General features: G+C 46.3%; 1 protein-coding gene across 2 annotated transcripts in view; it reads left to right on the top strand.

Annotated features, from left to right (window-relative positions):
- LOC125281931 (focal adhesion kinase 1-like) overlaps positions 1-13,013 on the top strand; it is a 143,206-nt gene that overhangs the window by 63,656 nt on the left and 66,537 nt on the right. The window contains exon 6 of one of the 2 annotated variants that reach the window (XM_057312837.1): positions 6,624-6,790. In XM_057312837.1, coding sequence (XP_057168820.1) covers positions 6,624-6,790 — 167 coding nt within the window. Of the gene's footprint in view, positions 1-6,623; positions 11,998-13,013 lie in introns of those variants that run through there. The other variant, XM_057312838.1, reaches the window with a different exon arrangement.

Raw genomic sequence — 13,013 nt, 5'->3', positions numbered from 1 at the left:
AAGATGTCTTTAGAGAAATAAGGGTGTAGACCGTTAATCCCACAGGCTGTCTTTAAGAAAACAGGAGACATAATAGAACAGATCCGTGAACCCAGAAAGAAGTGCTGTAGGGATGCAGGCGGCCACAGGTCACCACCGTGCTGTGGTCTCCGTGCAGCCCCCGTGCACCTCTCCTCCATCTTCTTGGTCTCTTCAAGCTGTGACCACCGTTTAATCCAGCTCTGCCTTTTCCACACCTGCCCTCATTCTGACTGGTCTCCCTCTGAACTTGGGACCTGTGTGCCGCCCAGCTGCATCTGCCCCTCTCCTCCGTCTCTACGCTTCTGACTCTGAAAGGACTGTGTGTCAGTCTGAGGGCTTCCCTTCTTTCAGACACTTAGAATCATCTGTTCCTCCTCCTTTGCTTACGTCCTACACCCAGTACGTTAGACGGTCCTGCCACACGGTCACCAGATGCACCTAGAATCCTCCCACTTCATCTGACCCCTACTGCGACACCTTCTTCGAGCCACATGGTCTCCTGACATCCCGCTGTCCCCCTGGAACCCCTGAGTCTGTTCACAGCCCAGCAGCCAGGTGACCCTATGAAAACGAAAGCCAGAGCGTGTCACTCCTCAACTCAGAACCTTCCTGTGGCTTCCTGTCTCATGTAGGGTGAACGTTCAGGTCCTTCAGAAGCCCCTGACTCTCCTCTCCCTGTCACGCCCCATGACCTTCTCTCCTCCAGCTCGCTCCCTTTGACTTTCAGCTTCCTGCGCTGTTTCTCTAACATGCCAGTCTTGTAATCAGTCATTTGCTCAAAACCTCCAGCAACTCCCCATTTCTCTCAGAGGAAAGCCAGATTCCTTCAGCAGCCTACGAGGACCTACAGGATCTGGCTCTTTGTGGCCTGTTCTTATTTCCAGTGACTGCCCTCGTTCCCTCGGCCTCCCAGCCCCGGAGAGCTCCCTCTCTGCCACCTTTTCTATTGCCCGTCACCCCATTTGGATGATGATTGGTCCTTGCTGAGATTGTCTTGTTTCTTGATTGGTTTGCTCTTTTATTCTCTGCTTTCTTCCCTAGACCGTAAGCTCTGTGACAGCAGGGGCCTTTCTGCCTCCTGGTATTGTCCCCGGCATCTTCAGCAGGGCCTAGCAGGCACACAGACTGGTGCTTGACAGAACCCCATTGGAGTAACTACACGAATCCTAGATGAAATGGAGTACTTCTGACAGAAATGTAAATTAGGAACATTGGTTGCAGAAGTAGAAAGTAGTAGACTGATGACCGTAAAAGAAATTGAATTGATAATCAGAGATTACACCTATTGAAAACCATACCTGTCCTTACTGATAACTTCTGTTAGACCTTCATTCCTACCTTGTTACTATTTTCCTTAAATCACAGGGTCTAGAATAATCCATTTTCTACCCAGACACCAAATCTGGGCAAATACCATATAATGCTGCTAAAGATTAAGTTGCAGTTGAGTTGTTGGACAATATTCTTGTCACCTTCAAAGTTATCTTCAAGTTTATTAACAGGCCCAGTGCCCTTTCCTGACTACGTAGTACACTGCGAGGTTTCAGTGCTCGTCGTGAGCCTCTAGAGGAAGGTGATGTAATTACCTGAACCTGCAAGAGGAAGTGAACACAAGAAATTCAGTCCTGTAGTTTGCTAAAAGGTGAATGGAGTTGGTTGGATTAGGACTAACTATTGTAACCAAGCTGGTAGTAGGAAGAATAACAGTAGAGAGAAGCATTCTGACCAATTTAAAATCGGCTTGCTGACCAGAGTGGGCAGACACGTGAACAGTGTGGGATTCTCTGAGTTTGTGGGAGTTAGGAGCTCTGTGAACAGTGCTGTGCTAAGAATGGCTAGTGGCTGTAGGGGAAGGCAGCCAGCGGGCAGTTTTCCCTGAGTTCAGCCCAGAGGGCTGCCTGGGGAACTCCGTGTGTGGTAGTCCCGTGGTCTCCAGTGTTCACTGCTAGGTGGTGTCACAGATGCCTTATGTGTGTCTCAGACGTAAACTTCTTCTGTCTGATAGAGGATCGGGTGAATGCGCATTTAAAAGCTCGAACACTGATTATGGTTTTTCAGATAACTTTGGTGCAGGAAAGGACTACAGAGATTTTAGTTAAATTATTCCTTTAATGGAGGGAGAGTATCGTCCAGGAAGAAACTAGAAAGAAAATCCTTAAGGAAAAAAACAGACTCAAAAGCAGTGTTAAGAAGAATATGGGACAGTAAGAGCATGAGAAAGAATTCTCTTATCACTAGATGCTTAGAGGTGGCGATTGTGGTAGAGAGAAGAATGGCCCTTAAAGAGTCCACATCCTAATCTAGAACCTGTGTATATGTGACCTTCCATGGCAGAAGGGACTTTGAAGATGTTACCGAGATGAAGAGGACCTTGAGATGGGGGAGATGAGGAGCCGCAGACCTTTTCTGGCTGTGGTCCGAGGGAGGGGACTGCGGATGAAGGGTTGGCTGCAGTGCAGACGCACAGAGGGGCCTCTAGCAGCTGGAGAAAGCCAGCCGAGATCTTCCAGAAAGCAGCACATCCCTTCCAACACCTGGATTTTAGCCCAGTGAGACCCATTTCAGATTTGGGATCTTCCAGAACGGAGAAGTATACGTTTGTGTTCTTTTAAGCCCCTCCGTGTGTGGTTATTGGTTACAGCAGCAGTAGGGAGCAGATAGACACAGGCGTGCTTTGTCTTGGCCGAGTTGGGGCCGACTTCTGCGTGAGTGCTGAGCCGACAGAAGGGCTGCACTCATGTTGGAGAGCAGGGTGTGGATCTCCACGCCTTCTTTGTGGTACAGAAAGACCTGCACAGGAGGAGCCGAGGACAGTAACAGCTGTCGGTTTCCTTACTGTGAGGAGCATCTGAAAGAGAGACGCAGAAAAATAACGGCCGGACGTTGTAACAAACAGATCAGTAGTGATGAGTGCACTTGTAACTCCTGGGGGGAAGTAGAGACACGAGCACTGTTCACAACACAGTGTGTGGTTTTAGATCTCTCTCATAATAAAGACATCTTGCAAATCACTGTGAAGACAGCTAGACACAGCAAGTATCTCTTGTTATCTTGTTGCCACCTTCCCCACAGACTGTTCATGCTCACCTCTCTCCTTCTAGATTAAGGCTTTGGAGGCTAAGGGTGCTGTCTTACCACCAGATGTAGGCTAGATGCAAATGACCAAAAGAGTGAGTGAACATTCAAGAGTGGATGAACATGAAGGAATGGTTTGCAGGATTTCTTTCTACCAGTGGAAAGGTCATTATTTCTTTCTAGAGCATAGTCTGAAAGATAAGTGACCAAGTGGAACCAAGCAGAATCATAAAAAGAACTTTTAGAAATGAAAGTACAGTGTCATCTCACTAGTATATAATGAGGGAAATGTAAATTATAATAATGAAATGCCCCCCCTTCTATGGTCCGTCACATCGATAAACACTTTAAGATTAATTTTACCCAGCATTGGCATGAGGTGAAGGACAGTCTCTAACATTGTGTGCCAAGTATAATTGGTATAGTTTCCCTGGTGGCCATACTTCCAAAACGTCACATTTTAAAGTAGCTCTTGACCCAGTGCGTCTGTTTCTAAGCAGTGCTGCTGCATGTGTACGATGCCAGCTAGAAGCTCGTTCATAGCAGAATTGCGTGCACCTCCACTTCCCTTTCTCCCCCGGAGCAAGGAAGCTGACAAGACAATAACTGTCCCCCCGTAGTAGAATGGCTCTGAGGCCACGTGCTCTGTTCCTGATAAGATGGAAGCCTCGTGTACACACTGGCTAGTGTCTTTTCATCCTCAAGAAGAATTCTTTTCCTGCGAATATCTCATGTGAAAATTAATCAGGAAAATTATATATTTCCAAATTCTGGGATATGATACAGATGAGTAAAGGGATAGTTCAGAGTAGCAAAGTGTAGGTTTATATACTGTAGGGTAGGATTGTCCTGGGACATCAAACCAGGATGAGAAATTTAAATGTAATTCAGCTGCCATTAGTGGCAAATTATAAAGCCTTGTCCTGTTATCTCCCTAGAGATCTTTTTCTGAATGTACGTCTTCCAGAAATAATACATGCATACTTTTCCATATGGTAGTAATGTTGGGTTTGGGGTTTTTTTGTTTTTGTTTTTTTTTTTTTTTTGAGTATGCATTCCTTACTAAATACCTAGTCCTCAAAGTTATTTTTCAGTTATGCAGAACCAAATATTTGGTTCTCAAAATTATTTAAGTTACTGAGTGTATGTACTGAGCTTCAAATATAGAAGTCCTTGTGTATTCATAATCTTGGCCACCATTCAAACTGAGTCAGCAGTGAGATATTCAGGAGTTCTAGAGAAACAGGACAGAACACAGCATGGAAGCATAAAGAAAAAGCAAAACATGAAATAAAGGGAAATGTCTGTGTGTTTATTGCTTTTAATTTTTTAGTGGAAAGTGAAAGTTGCTACCTTGTTTAATGAGGAGGTCCTGCAGGATGGGAACTCTTTGTTCAACAGAACCCAACCTGAGGTCACACTGGGTGTCTTCAGGTGGCGTGATCAAGTGAATGGACTAAAACTGTATCTATCCCATAAAACTCCAGAGTGGGAGCCTGCCTTTCCCCTGGGCTCCGCAGCTCTGGACTAAGCGTCCGTACACTTGCCTCTCTGCAGGTAGGCATCTGTGTGCCCATTCCTTGAGAGGTCATGAAGATAACCTTTGCTAGGGGTCATCAGGGAGGGCATCCAGAAAGGGTGGGATTTCCCTCAGACTGTGGATGGTACATCAACAGTAAGAAACCGTTTGTCCCCGAAGGATAGACCTGCTGAGACAGAGGGTTGGGGACAGATGTGAACATAAACTTCGGCCCTAACAGCAGAGAGGCAGCTCTGGAGTCTGTGCTAGCAGGGAGCTGCTGTGGAGTAAAGAGATGTGCTAAAACCCGAGCTTTAGTGAGGGCCACCGGTGTCGGTGTGCTCTCGGTAGTGAATTGGCAGAGCTGGGACAGGAAGACAAAGCGCTTTCGTGGGAATTCGAAAGCGGTGCCAGTGCCTGTCCTGTGCAGCTCAGGGATTTGTGTTGTTGGCAAGGAGAAGCTGCAGAAGTTGCCGCTGAAAGAATTACTCGAAATGGCTGTCTCTTCCCCCTAGGCAGATCCCCTGCCCCAGAGCACAAGAGGTGAAGACTAGGGGGCGGGCTGGGTTTTGGCTCCTGCTGCCCCGTGGCTGGGTGCCCTTGGGTAGACACAACCTGCAGCGTCTTTCGTGGTGGCCTGACAGAGATTCTGGGCCTTGAATCAAAAGCCAGGAAGGACATTTATGCTTACTTCAGTTTCACCCAGACATCTGTAGGCTGCACACATCCTTCCTGTCCCACAGAGAGCTCATCTGCCTTTGACGCCTCCAGCCTGTCCTTTGTCCGTGCTTTCTCCCCGATGATGTCACTCTCCCGTGCTTGATACACAACCTTCTCCTGGGATCCAGTAGTCTGAAGGGGAGGCTGACCACGGGCAGGTGATGATGCCTTTAGTGTGGACACACTGGGTCCTTGACAGGTTTTGCATATATAGGACACGTTACTTATCTTTTCTCATGAGTAGGGATAGGAACATTCTTATTATCAACAGCATCATGCCCTAATATAGACATATTTAGTATACGTAGGAACTTTTTAAGATGTGCCTTATATTACAAGTAATATGATGCTTTCAGTTAATTGCTAATTTAAAAAAACAGTGATTTTCTTTAGTAGTCATTTGCATGTTAATAGTAGCCTCATTAAAAATTATGAATGGCCTGAAGTGTTGAGAAGAGTGCAGTGGTTATCATGAGCACACCTTCACGTAAGGGAGCGGATGGTCTCTGCTGTATTCCCATGTGAGTCTTCCATATGTGCTGCCCATTTACATCCCTGTACGCACGAGACCTCCACAACCGTGAGAGCACAGGTCAAGACTCGGGGTTACGGCTTCCTTGCCCTCGTCCCAGGATAAGCTTCATCTTTGCGAGGCAGCCTTCCCTGCCGCCTTCAACTCTGAACTCATGGGCACGTGTGTCAGGAGCATTAGGTTTGGGGACTATTTTAGATTGCTGCATTGTAAGCGACAGAGAGCTCATAGTAGATTGGGTAGGCCCAGCTTCCAGTAACTTCTCCTACATCATCGATACTATCAGAAGCGTGGCCTTCATTGTATGTTTCTAACTGTGTTTCTTAAGAAATGACATGAAGTTGTAGCCTGGTCTAAACCAGTATGCTGTCCTGGGTTCAGAAAGTGGGACCCCCTCCTTAGGTCTAGTTCTCAGCACGTGACCTCCAGGGGTGGCCAGAATGCTTGGTCAGGTTTTGGGGGTGCCGCAGAGGTAGAGCTGCAGAAATGCATGTTACGTTTCCATGCCTCGGTTATCACTAATGAAAAGGGAAGAGCCTCTTGTGTTTTATTCAGAACTTTTCCTTGTTCATAAAAATACTATTTGAGACAAAAGATTCCTGAGAAAAATGAAGTAATTTATTTAACTTGATACTCTTTTTACCAAAGATTTCTGCTAACTATCTAAAAGAAATGCACATTGCATTAATTTTTAGCATACAGTTGTTTTTTTTCTGTTTGTTTATAACAGTCATTTTTGTGGGGGGTATGTTTTAGGGCATCATTCAGAAGATAGTGGACAGTCACAAAGTAAAGCACGTGGCCTGCTATGGATTTCGCCTCAGTCACCTGCGGTCAGAGGAGGTTCACTGGCTCCATTTGGATATGGGTGTCTCCAATGTGAGGGAGAAGTATGAACTTGCACACCCACCAGAGGAGTGGAAGTAAGATTACATACCTACTTTGGCGTGACTCACACTTGATTTGTTTGCATATTAAATCACACACAAGAGGATGAACGTCTTTGCTTAATTTTCTTACTGATTGTAATTACGACTCCTGTGTAAATAAAATTGGCTGGTAATGATTAACCAGTGATCTCTTCTAGACTTCTGTTCCGTCTGTCTTTGTGGCACCACCGACTCTGGACTGCCTGAGCTTCTCAGGGGTTCTGTGGTGATGGCCTTTGGCTAGTCACACTTCTCTTGTCAGGACTCCTTTGTTTCAGCCTCGGCTCGAAGAGCTCAATTCCTCATTCTTTTCCTTTCTGTCCTGTTAGCATTCTTTTGTGCAGCAGGACTTCCTGAGCCCTGAGGAGACCACATCTAATTATCTCATGAACGGGCAGCACGGCTCGTGAGCCGAGCCCGGTACGCTCCGGCTCGCCTGAGAGGACTGGGTGTGTACTTGACGTTCACGTGCTACAATTAAATGAGGTAGTGACTCGTCCTGACCTTAGTGAGACTGCTATGACTGACAGTGAATTAAAAGGATTCTCTACAATTGTCCTTTCTCTGGTTCTCTCCAAAAAATAATAATTTTTTCCACTGTTAAGCAGAGCAACACGTTAGCCGGAAACCATATGTGTAACACACTAGAGTGTGAGAGGAGGTGAGCCCCGTGCGCAGGCACCCTCGTTTTTGTAGACACAGTCACAGAGACAAAGGTGGTTGTGGATTGGGGACGGTACTCAGTGTTGGTCATTTTCAGTTCAGCACCCAAATCAATTAGAAGACACATTTGAAAAGAAAAACAAACATGTGAAGGTTAATAAATCTCTAGTGTCTGTTCCGGGCTAGAGTTGCAAGAACGTCATGCAAGTGAAAATGGACGAGCAGTAGGGATGTGCAGCAGTATGGACGAATCTTAGCTACGTAACTTCGTGGCAGAATTGAGTCTTCCAGGAAAGTGTTGTGAGTACAGTAAGTACCACTGTACTGTACACTTTATAAAAAGGCTAATTTTTTGTTATGTGAATTTTACCTTAATTTAAAAAAAAAGTAAGTCCCAGAAGATGACATACAGCATGATAAGCTTTTATAAAGTGAAGAAAAAAAACCTTAAAAGAATATTGTTGGGAACACATCAGTTAAGTAAGACAATGTGGCTCATGTAAGTAAAGGACCAGAGGGAAGTCGTCCAGAGCCTCTCTGGGAGGAGCAGCTTGCCCCCCAGTCTCCATAAGGGAGACACCCCAGGACGTCACAATACCGTCCTAATCGATACTGTAGCAGTGTCCTGCAGTCTTGAGAGATTTCCACCAGACAGATTTCAACTTCGAAGTTTAGCACTTAGATCTTTCTAATGAACCAAATTTTGGTAATTAAATTTGGGTATCTGGAGTCACCTGTGTAGAGTGGTCTGTTTGGCTTAGTCAGGTATAAATAGACTGTCTGAGCTTTGGGGGAAATGGTCCAGTCCTTTTGATTGTCGAATCCAGGGCCTCGAGGGCCAGGTCTGAGACATGGCTCGTGTGGCCTTTGAGAAAGTGTTGTGGGGCTTTGCCGAGCAAGTGCAGAGTACCCTCCTCATTGTTACCAAGACACGGTCCTGCTTAGCGCTGCTCTGTCCCTGCCGTGTAGCAGCCCCTCGCTCTGCAAGGACACCACTGGTTTCAGACCTCGGCAGGAGAAAAAGTCTTTTATAGAGAGGAAAGGTGCCATTTTTCAAAGATGACAAGTGAAAATGAATAATGATAGTTTAGGAAGCTTTCATTTATGTTTCATGGTTTCCTGTGTTACCTTGAAATGACACTGCCTCTGCTCATGCCTTCATTTAAAAGTAAGTCTTTCATTGTAATCCTGCATTGCTGAGATTTAAAGCAGAAAGACAACAAAGAGAGGAGCGCTCTGACAGGTTTGGAAGTGATACCTTTAAAACGTCCGAGGACGGACTTCAGTTTGCTGGTGTTAAACATGTACTGGATGCTTCTGCACCAGATACGAGCAGCAGGGAGATAGGTCAGTGTCTGTCCGTGTCCGGTGGGTCTGCGGCCACAGATTGGCTCCAGAGAGGCTGGTTGGAGAGCGGTTCTGGTGGGTGTTACGGGTGTTGTTACCACGGTTATGGAACAATCAGTCTGCGAATTTCTTTTGATTCTCAATATGTATCAAAAGTTGGAAGAATAGTTGACAGAAGCCTTGCATACTCTTCACCTCGCTCCCCTAAAATGTTGAAACTTTCATAAACATAGTACGTAATTGAAACCAGGAACTTAACATGGATACAGTGCTATTAACTGATCTACAGATGTTACTCAAATTTCCACAGTTGTCCCACTTACCCTCCCTTTCCTGGTCTAGGATACCGTGTGGCTGTTCACGGTCTCCTTACGTCTTCTCTAATCTGGGACAGTTCCTCAGTCTGTCTATGTCCTTCATGAACTTGACACTTCTGAAGAATAGTGGCTGGTTATTTGTACCGTGTCTGCCAATTGGGGTTGGTCTGGGGTTTTTTTCATGGTTATATTGACGTTGCGTGTTGTTGGCAAGAGTACGACAGCCAGGCTGTTGAAGCCGTCACAGCACAGCTTATTGGGAAGTCTGTGATGATGAGACGACTCCTTTTTACAGGTGATTTTCACTTGGATCATTTGGTTTAAGGTGCTAGCCAGGTTTCTCCACTGTAAAGTTACTGTTTTCTCTTTTGTAATTAGAAGTATGTGCTGGGGGGATATATTGAGACTATGCAGATATCCTGTTTCTCATTGATTTTCACCCATTAATCTCAGTACTATTGATGATTCTTACAGCTATTACTGCTGTAATTTTTGCCTAATGATGAATTTCTATCTCTATCCTTTTTTGAGGATTTTTAAATGGAAGTCTGTTGTAAGAAAGAGTTGTCCAATACCACATTATTTGCAGGACCCATCAAGAAACAACAATATCTGTGTTGTTTCTGGAAATGGTGGTTTGTTTATTTCACTACACACAGACTGGCTAGCTGACCCTTCTCAGTATCAAGGTTAACAGATTCTTTGTCCAAACACTTCCTACTCCACCTCGCCATTAGTTGATCAGCTTATGGATATCTTGGTGCTCATTGTTGGTGGTAAGACTGAGGAGGTTAGTGTCAGTGGCCTTAATAGGAAATTATTTCTTAGAAGAAGCAAAAGGATGATGTATTTGGGGCCTGTTATATTTAGCTGCTATGCAGAAATCCATGGAATGGCAGACAGCAGAATAGTGGAAATGTGTCTCAGGATGCAGCCAGGCTCTTAGAATGGTAACGGAAGGGTAAGGAGAATGGTAAGTTTCATGGACGAGAGGGGAGTGGGGATGTCAGCACTCGTGGGCGAGTAGGCTGTGGGGGTTGGGTGCCGTGGTTTAAGGACTGAACCAGGGTGATGGAATGCGATTAGATCAGGCAACCTTGGGCAGTTCAGCAGGGCTGTGGGGGGACAGACAAGCCAGACTGTACCGATTGAAGCAGGGACCAGAATCCTTCCCACGATCTGAAGAGCTGGCCTGCCAGCACAAGCGTAAGGTCAGTTCTCTTCCTCTGTTTTTGAGCCACAGGGGCCTTCTCTTAGTTTCATTCTGCTCCGTGGCATTTGTGCATGTACTCGCTGCAGAGGAATCCCTGTCTGCCTCTTCCTACCTGTGGGACTTTGGGCCACTTACCTAAAGCCCTGAAGCGTTTTTCCCGTCAGTGAAAACAGGGTGAGATACTAACCTGGTCATTACTTCTCAGCCAGGGTACTGTCCTCACCTCCGGGCCTCCTGCTTCTTCCTCTGGGCCCTGTTGTCTGTCCTACACACTGTCACCTGCCTGGTCTGAGAAACGTACATCCTGTGACGACCCTGCTGTGCTCCCAGTGCTCCGAGCTCCGTAGTCAGGACGTGCAGGGCCCTCTGTGATCTGCCACTTCCCGATCCTACCTCTCCCTGCAGCCCTCCTAGTCAGTGCTTGCGCTCTGGGCTCGAGCTGCCTTTGCCTTCCCACACATCCGCTAGCCTCAGGGCCGTCGCTCATTCTCTTCCAACAGATCAGAACTCTTGTCCCTGCACATGACTGAATGACTCCTTTCCTCCCCTCAGATCTTCATTCAGATGTCACTGAATCAGAGTGTCCTCTGCCAGCTACCCTGTGTGGAATAATGCTTCATCACTTGTTATTCACCCTTAACTCGCTTATTTGTCTTTGTCACGCTTACTGCCACCCCACGGATGTTTGTGTATTTGCTGTCTGACTTTCACCACAAATTGTATATAAACTTTTAGAGAGCCGGCACTTTGCCTGCTCTGTTTACTGGTGTCTTCCCAACCCCGGGAGCTGTACCTAGGATGGGGTTGGTGCTGGAGTCAGTATTTGTGGAGTGACTACTAGGGTGATAAGTAATCCGTGGAGCCCGTGATTATTGTGTGCCGGTGCGTGTGCTCGGTGTTCTGCGCTCCCGACAACCTTGCAAAGACACCAAGGTGCAGAGAGGCGATGGCAGACCGTGGATGGGCCACGGAGCCAGAGTCCCAGCCCAGGCGGTCCCGGTGCAGAGCCCACATCCTTCCTGCTTCTGTCAGGCCCATGGCTGACTACAAGGAGGCCATGGGTCACGTACTCATAACCATCACTGTCAGGCCCTGAGTAGTCATGATGTGTCCGTTGAGGCCATCGTCAGCATCATCAGGGTGCTGGCTGGTCACAGCAGGGATGTGCAGCCAGGCCGCCCAGTGTTTGATCCAGAGCCTGTTTCCTTATCATTAAATGAGATGACATTCCTAGTGAAAGCCTCCTGTGTCCTGTCTGACCCTGAGCGTGCAGCCTCAGGACCGACCGCTACTGCTTGCAGAGCACCGTCTCCTGGCCTGCCAGGCGTGGCTCGGGACCGACCACTGCTGCTTGCAGAGCACCGTCTCCTGGCCTGCCAAGCGTGGCTCACTGCACTCTGTTCTCTGACAGCTGCGTGGCTTAGGAGAGAGTGCATGTGAAGCGCCTGGTAAGTCCTCGGTTCAAAATGAACTCTGGTGTGCTTCCACAAATGACCGCCCCACGCAGAATATCTGCAGTAAATTGTTGACCTCGCTCTGAGTAGATGTAGAAGGGAAACTCATTGTTCGGCAGTTGTGTATTTTAATGAAGATGGACACTTAAGACTCTTAGCAGAACTTGTGTGTACCTTGCATTTTTTCCACCCTTAACTGAACCAAAAGAATTGTATTTACTACTTTGTTTGCATGTTTTCCTTGTGAGACTATTACATTTTTTTAAACGTCAGTAATAAAACTTTAGAAAAAATAGATCTTCTTATAACGTTTGGGTAGGCAAATATTTTATAAACAAGACATTAAAAGAATTTCCTAAAAAGGAAACGAATAAATAGGGCTGCATAAAAATTATGAACTTTCTTCCTCAAAAGATAACATTAAAATAAAAAGATTTTTAAAATAAGTTTTGCAAGATACCACCAAGAGAGTGAAAGACAGGTCCTGGAGTGGCAGAAGATAGGAGTCTAACAATGGCCTCGTGCCCTGAATATGTAAGGCATGCCTACAGGTCAGATGGGGGTCGGGGAGGGGGAATGACAACTCTTTAGAAAAAAGAGGTGTTTCACAAAAGGAGATTTCCAAAATGGCCAGTCATCAAATGAGGGTGTTCCCCGTCCTCTCTACACTTACTGCCGTAAATATCAGTGACCACGGTGAAAGAGAAATGCCGGGTGGAGGTGGGGGTGGAGAGGATCCAGAACACCCCAGGCTGATGGGACTTTGAATTGGTGTGGCTTCTTTAGCTCCCGGATAGTTGACGTCTGCTAACGCAGGTGTGTGTGTGTGTGTGTGTGTGTGTGTGTGTGTGTGATAAGTTCATGAATTTGAGGAGACTTGTTCTTTTGCGCATAGTCCTGCAAGAAATACTACTGATGAGTTGGGCTACATTACTGGACTGAATAATGATCCCTCTAATCCTGCTTTTAATTTCTCATGCGGAATGTTGTGATTTTGTGTATGATTCTTTAAGATTTTGTTTTTGTAAAATTCCTACATGTGGAGGGGAAATTCTATATCTGAGCAAATCATTCCAAACGTGTCGGTAAGAAACTTGAAACCCAGAGGTAGGTGGGAAGAAAGCTCTTGCTGAATACTCATCAACCAATGAACATGGCAAAGAGGAGCCCCAGGCTGGTGTTGTCCCAAGGGCCAGAGGGAGCTCTGTGGAGGCTCTGCAGAT

Source organism: Ursus arctos, unplaced genomic scaffold (assembly GCF_023065955.2).
Source record: "Ursus arctos isolate Adak ecotype North America unplaced genomic scaffold, UrsArc2.0 scaffold_16, whole genome shotgun sequence".
Classification (NCBI taxonomy): domain Eukaryota; kingdom Metazoa; phylum Chordata; class Mammalia; order Carnivora; family Ursidae; genus Ursus; species Ursus arctos.
The sequence above is the reverse complement of the archived record's forward strand: the minus strand, read 5'-3'. Positions and strand labels throughout refer to the sequence as shown.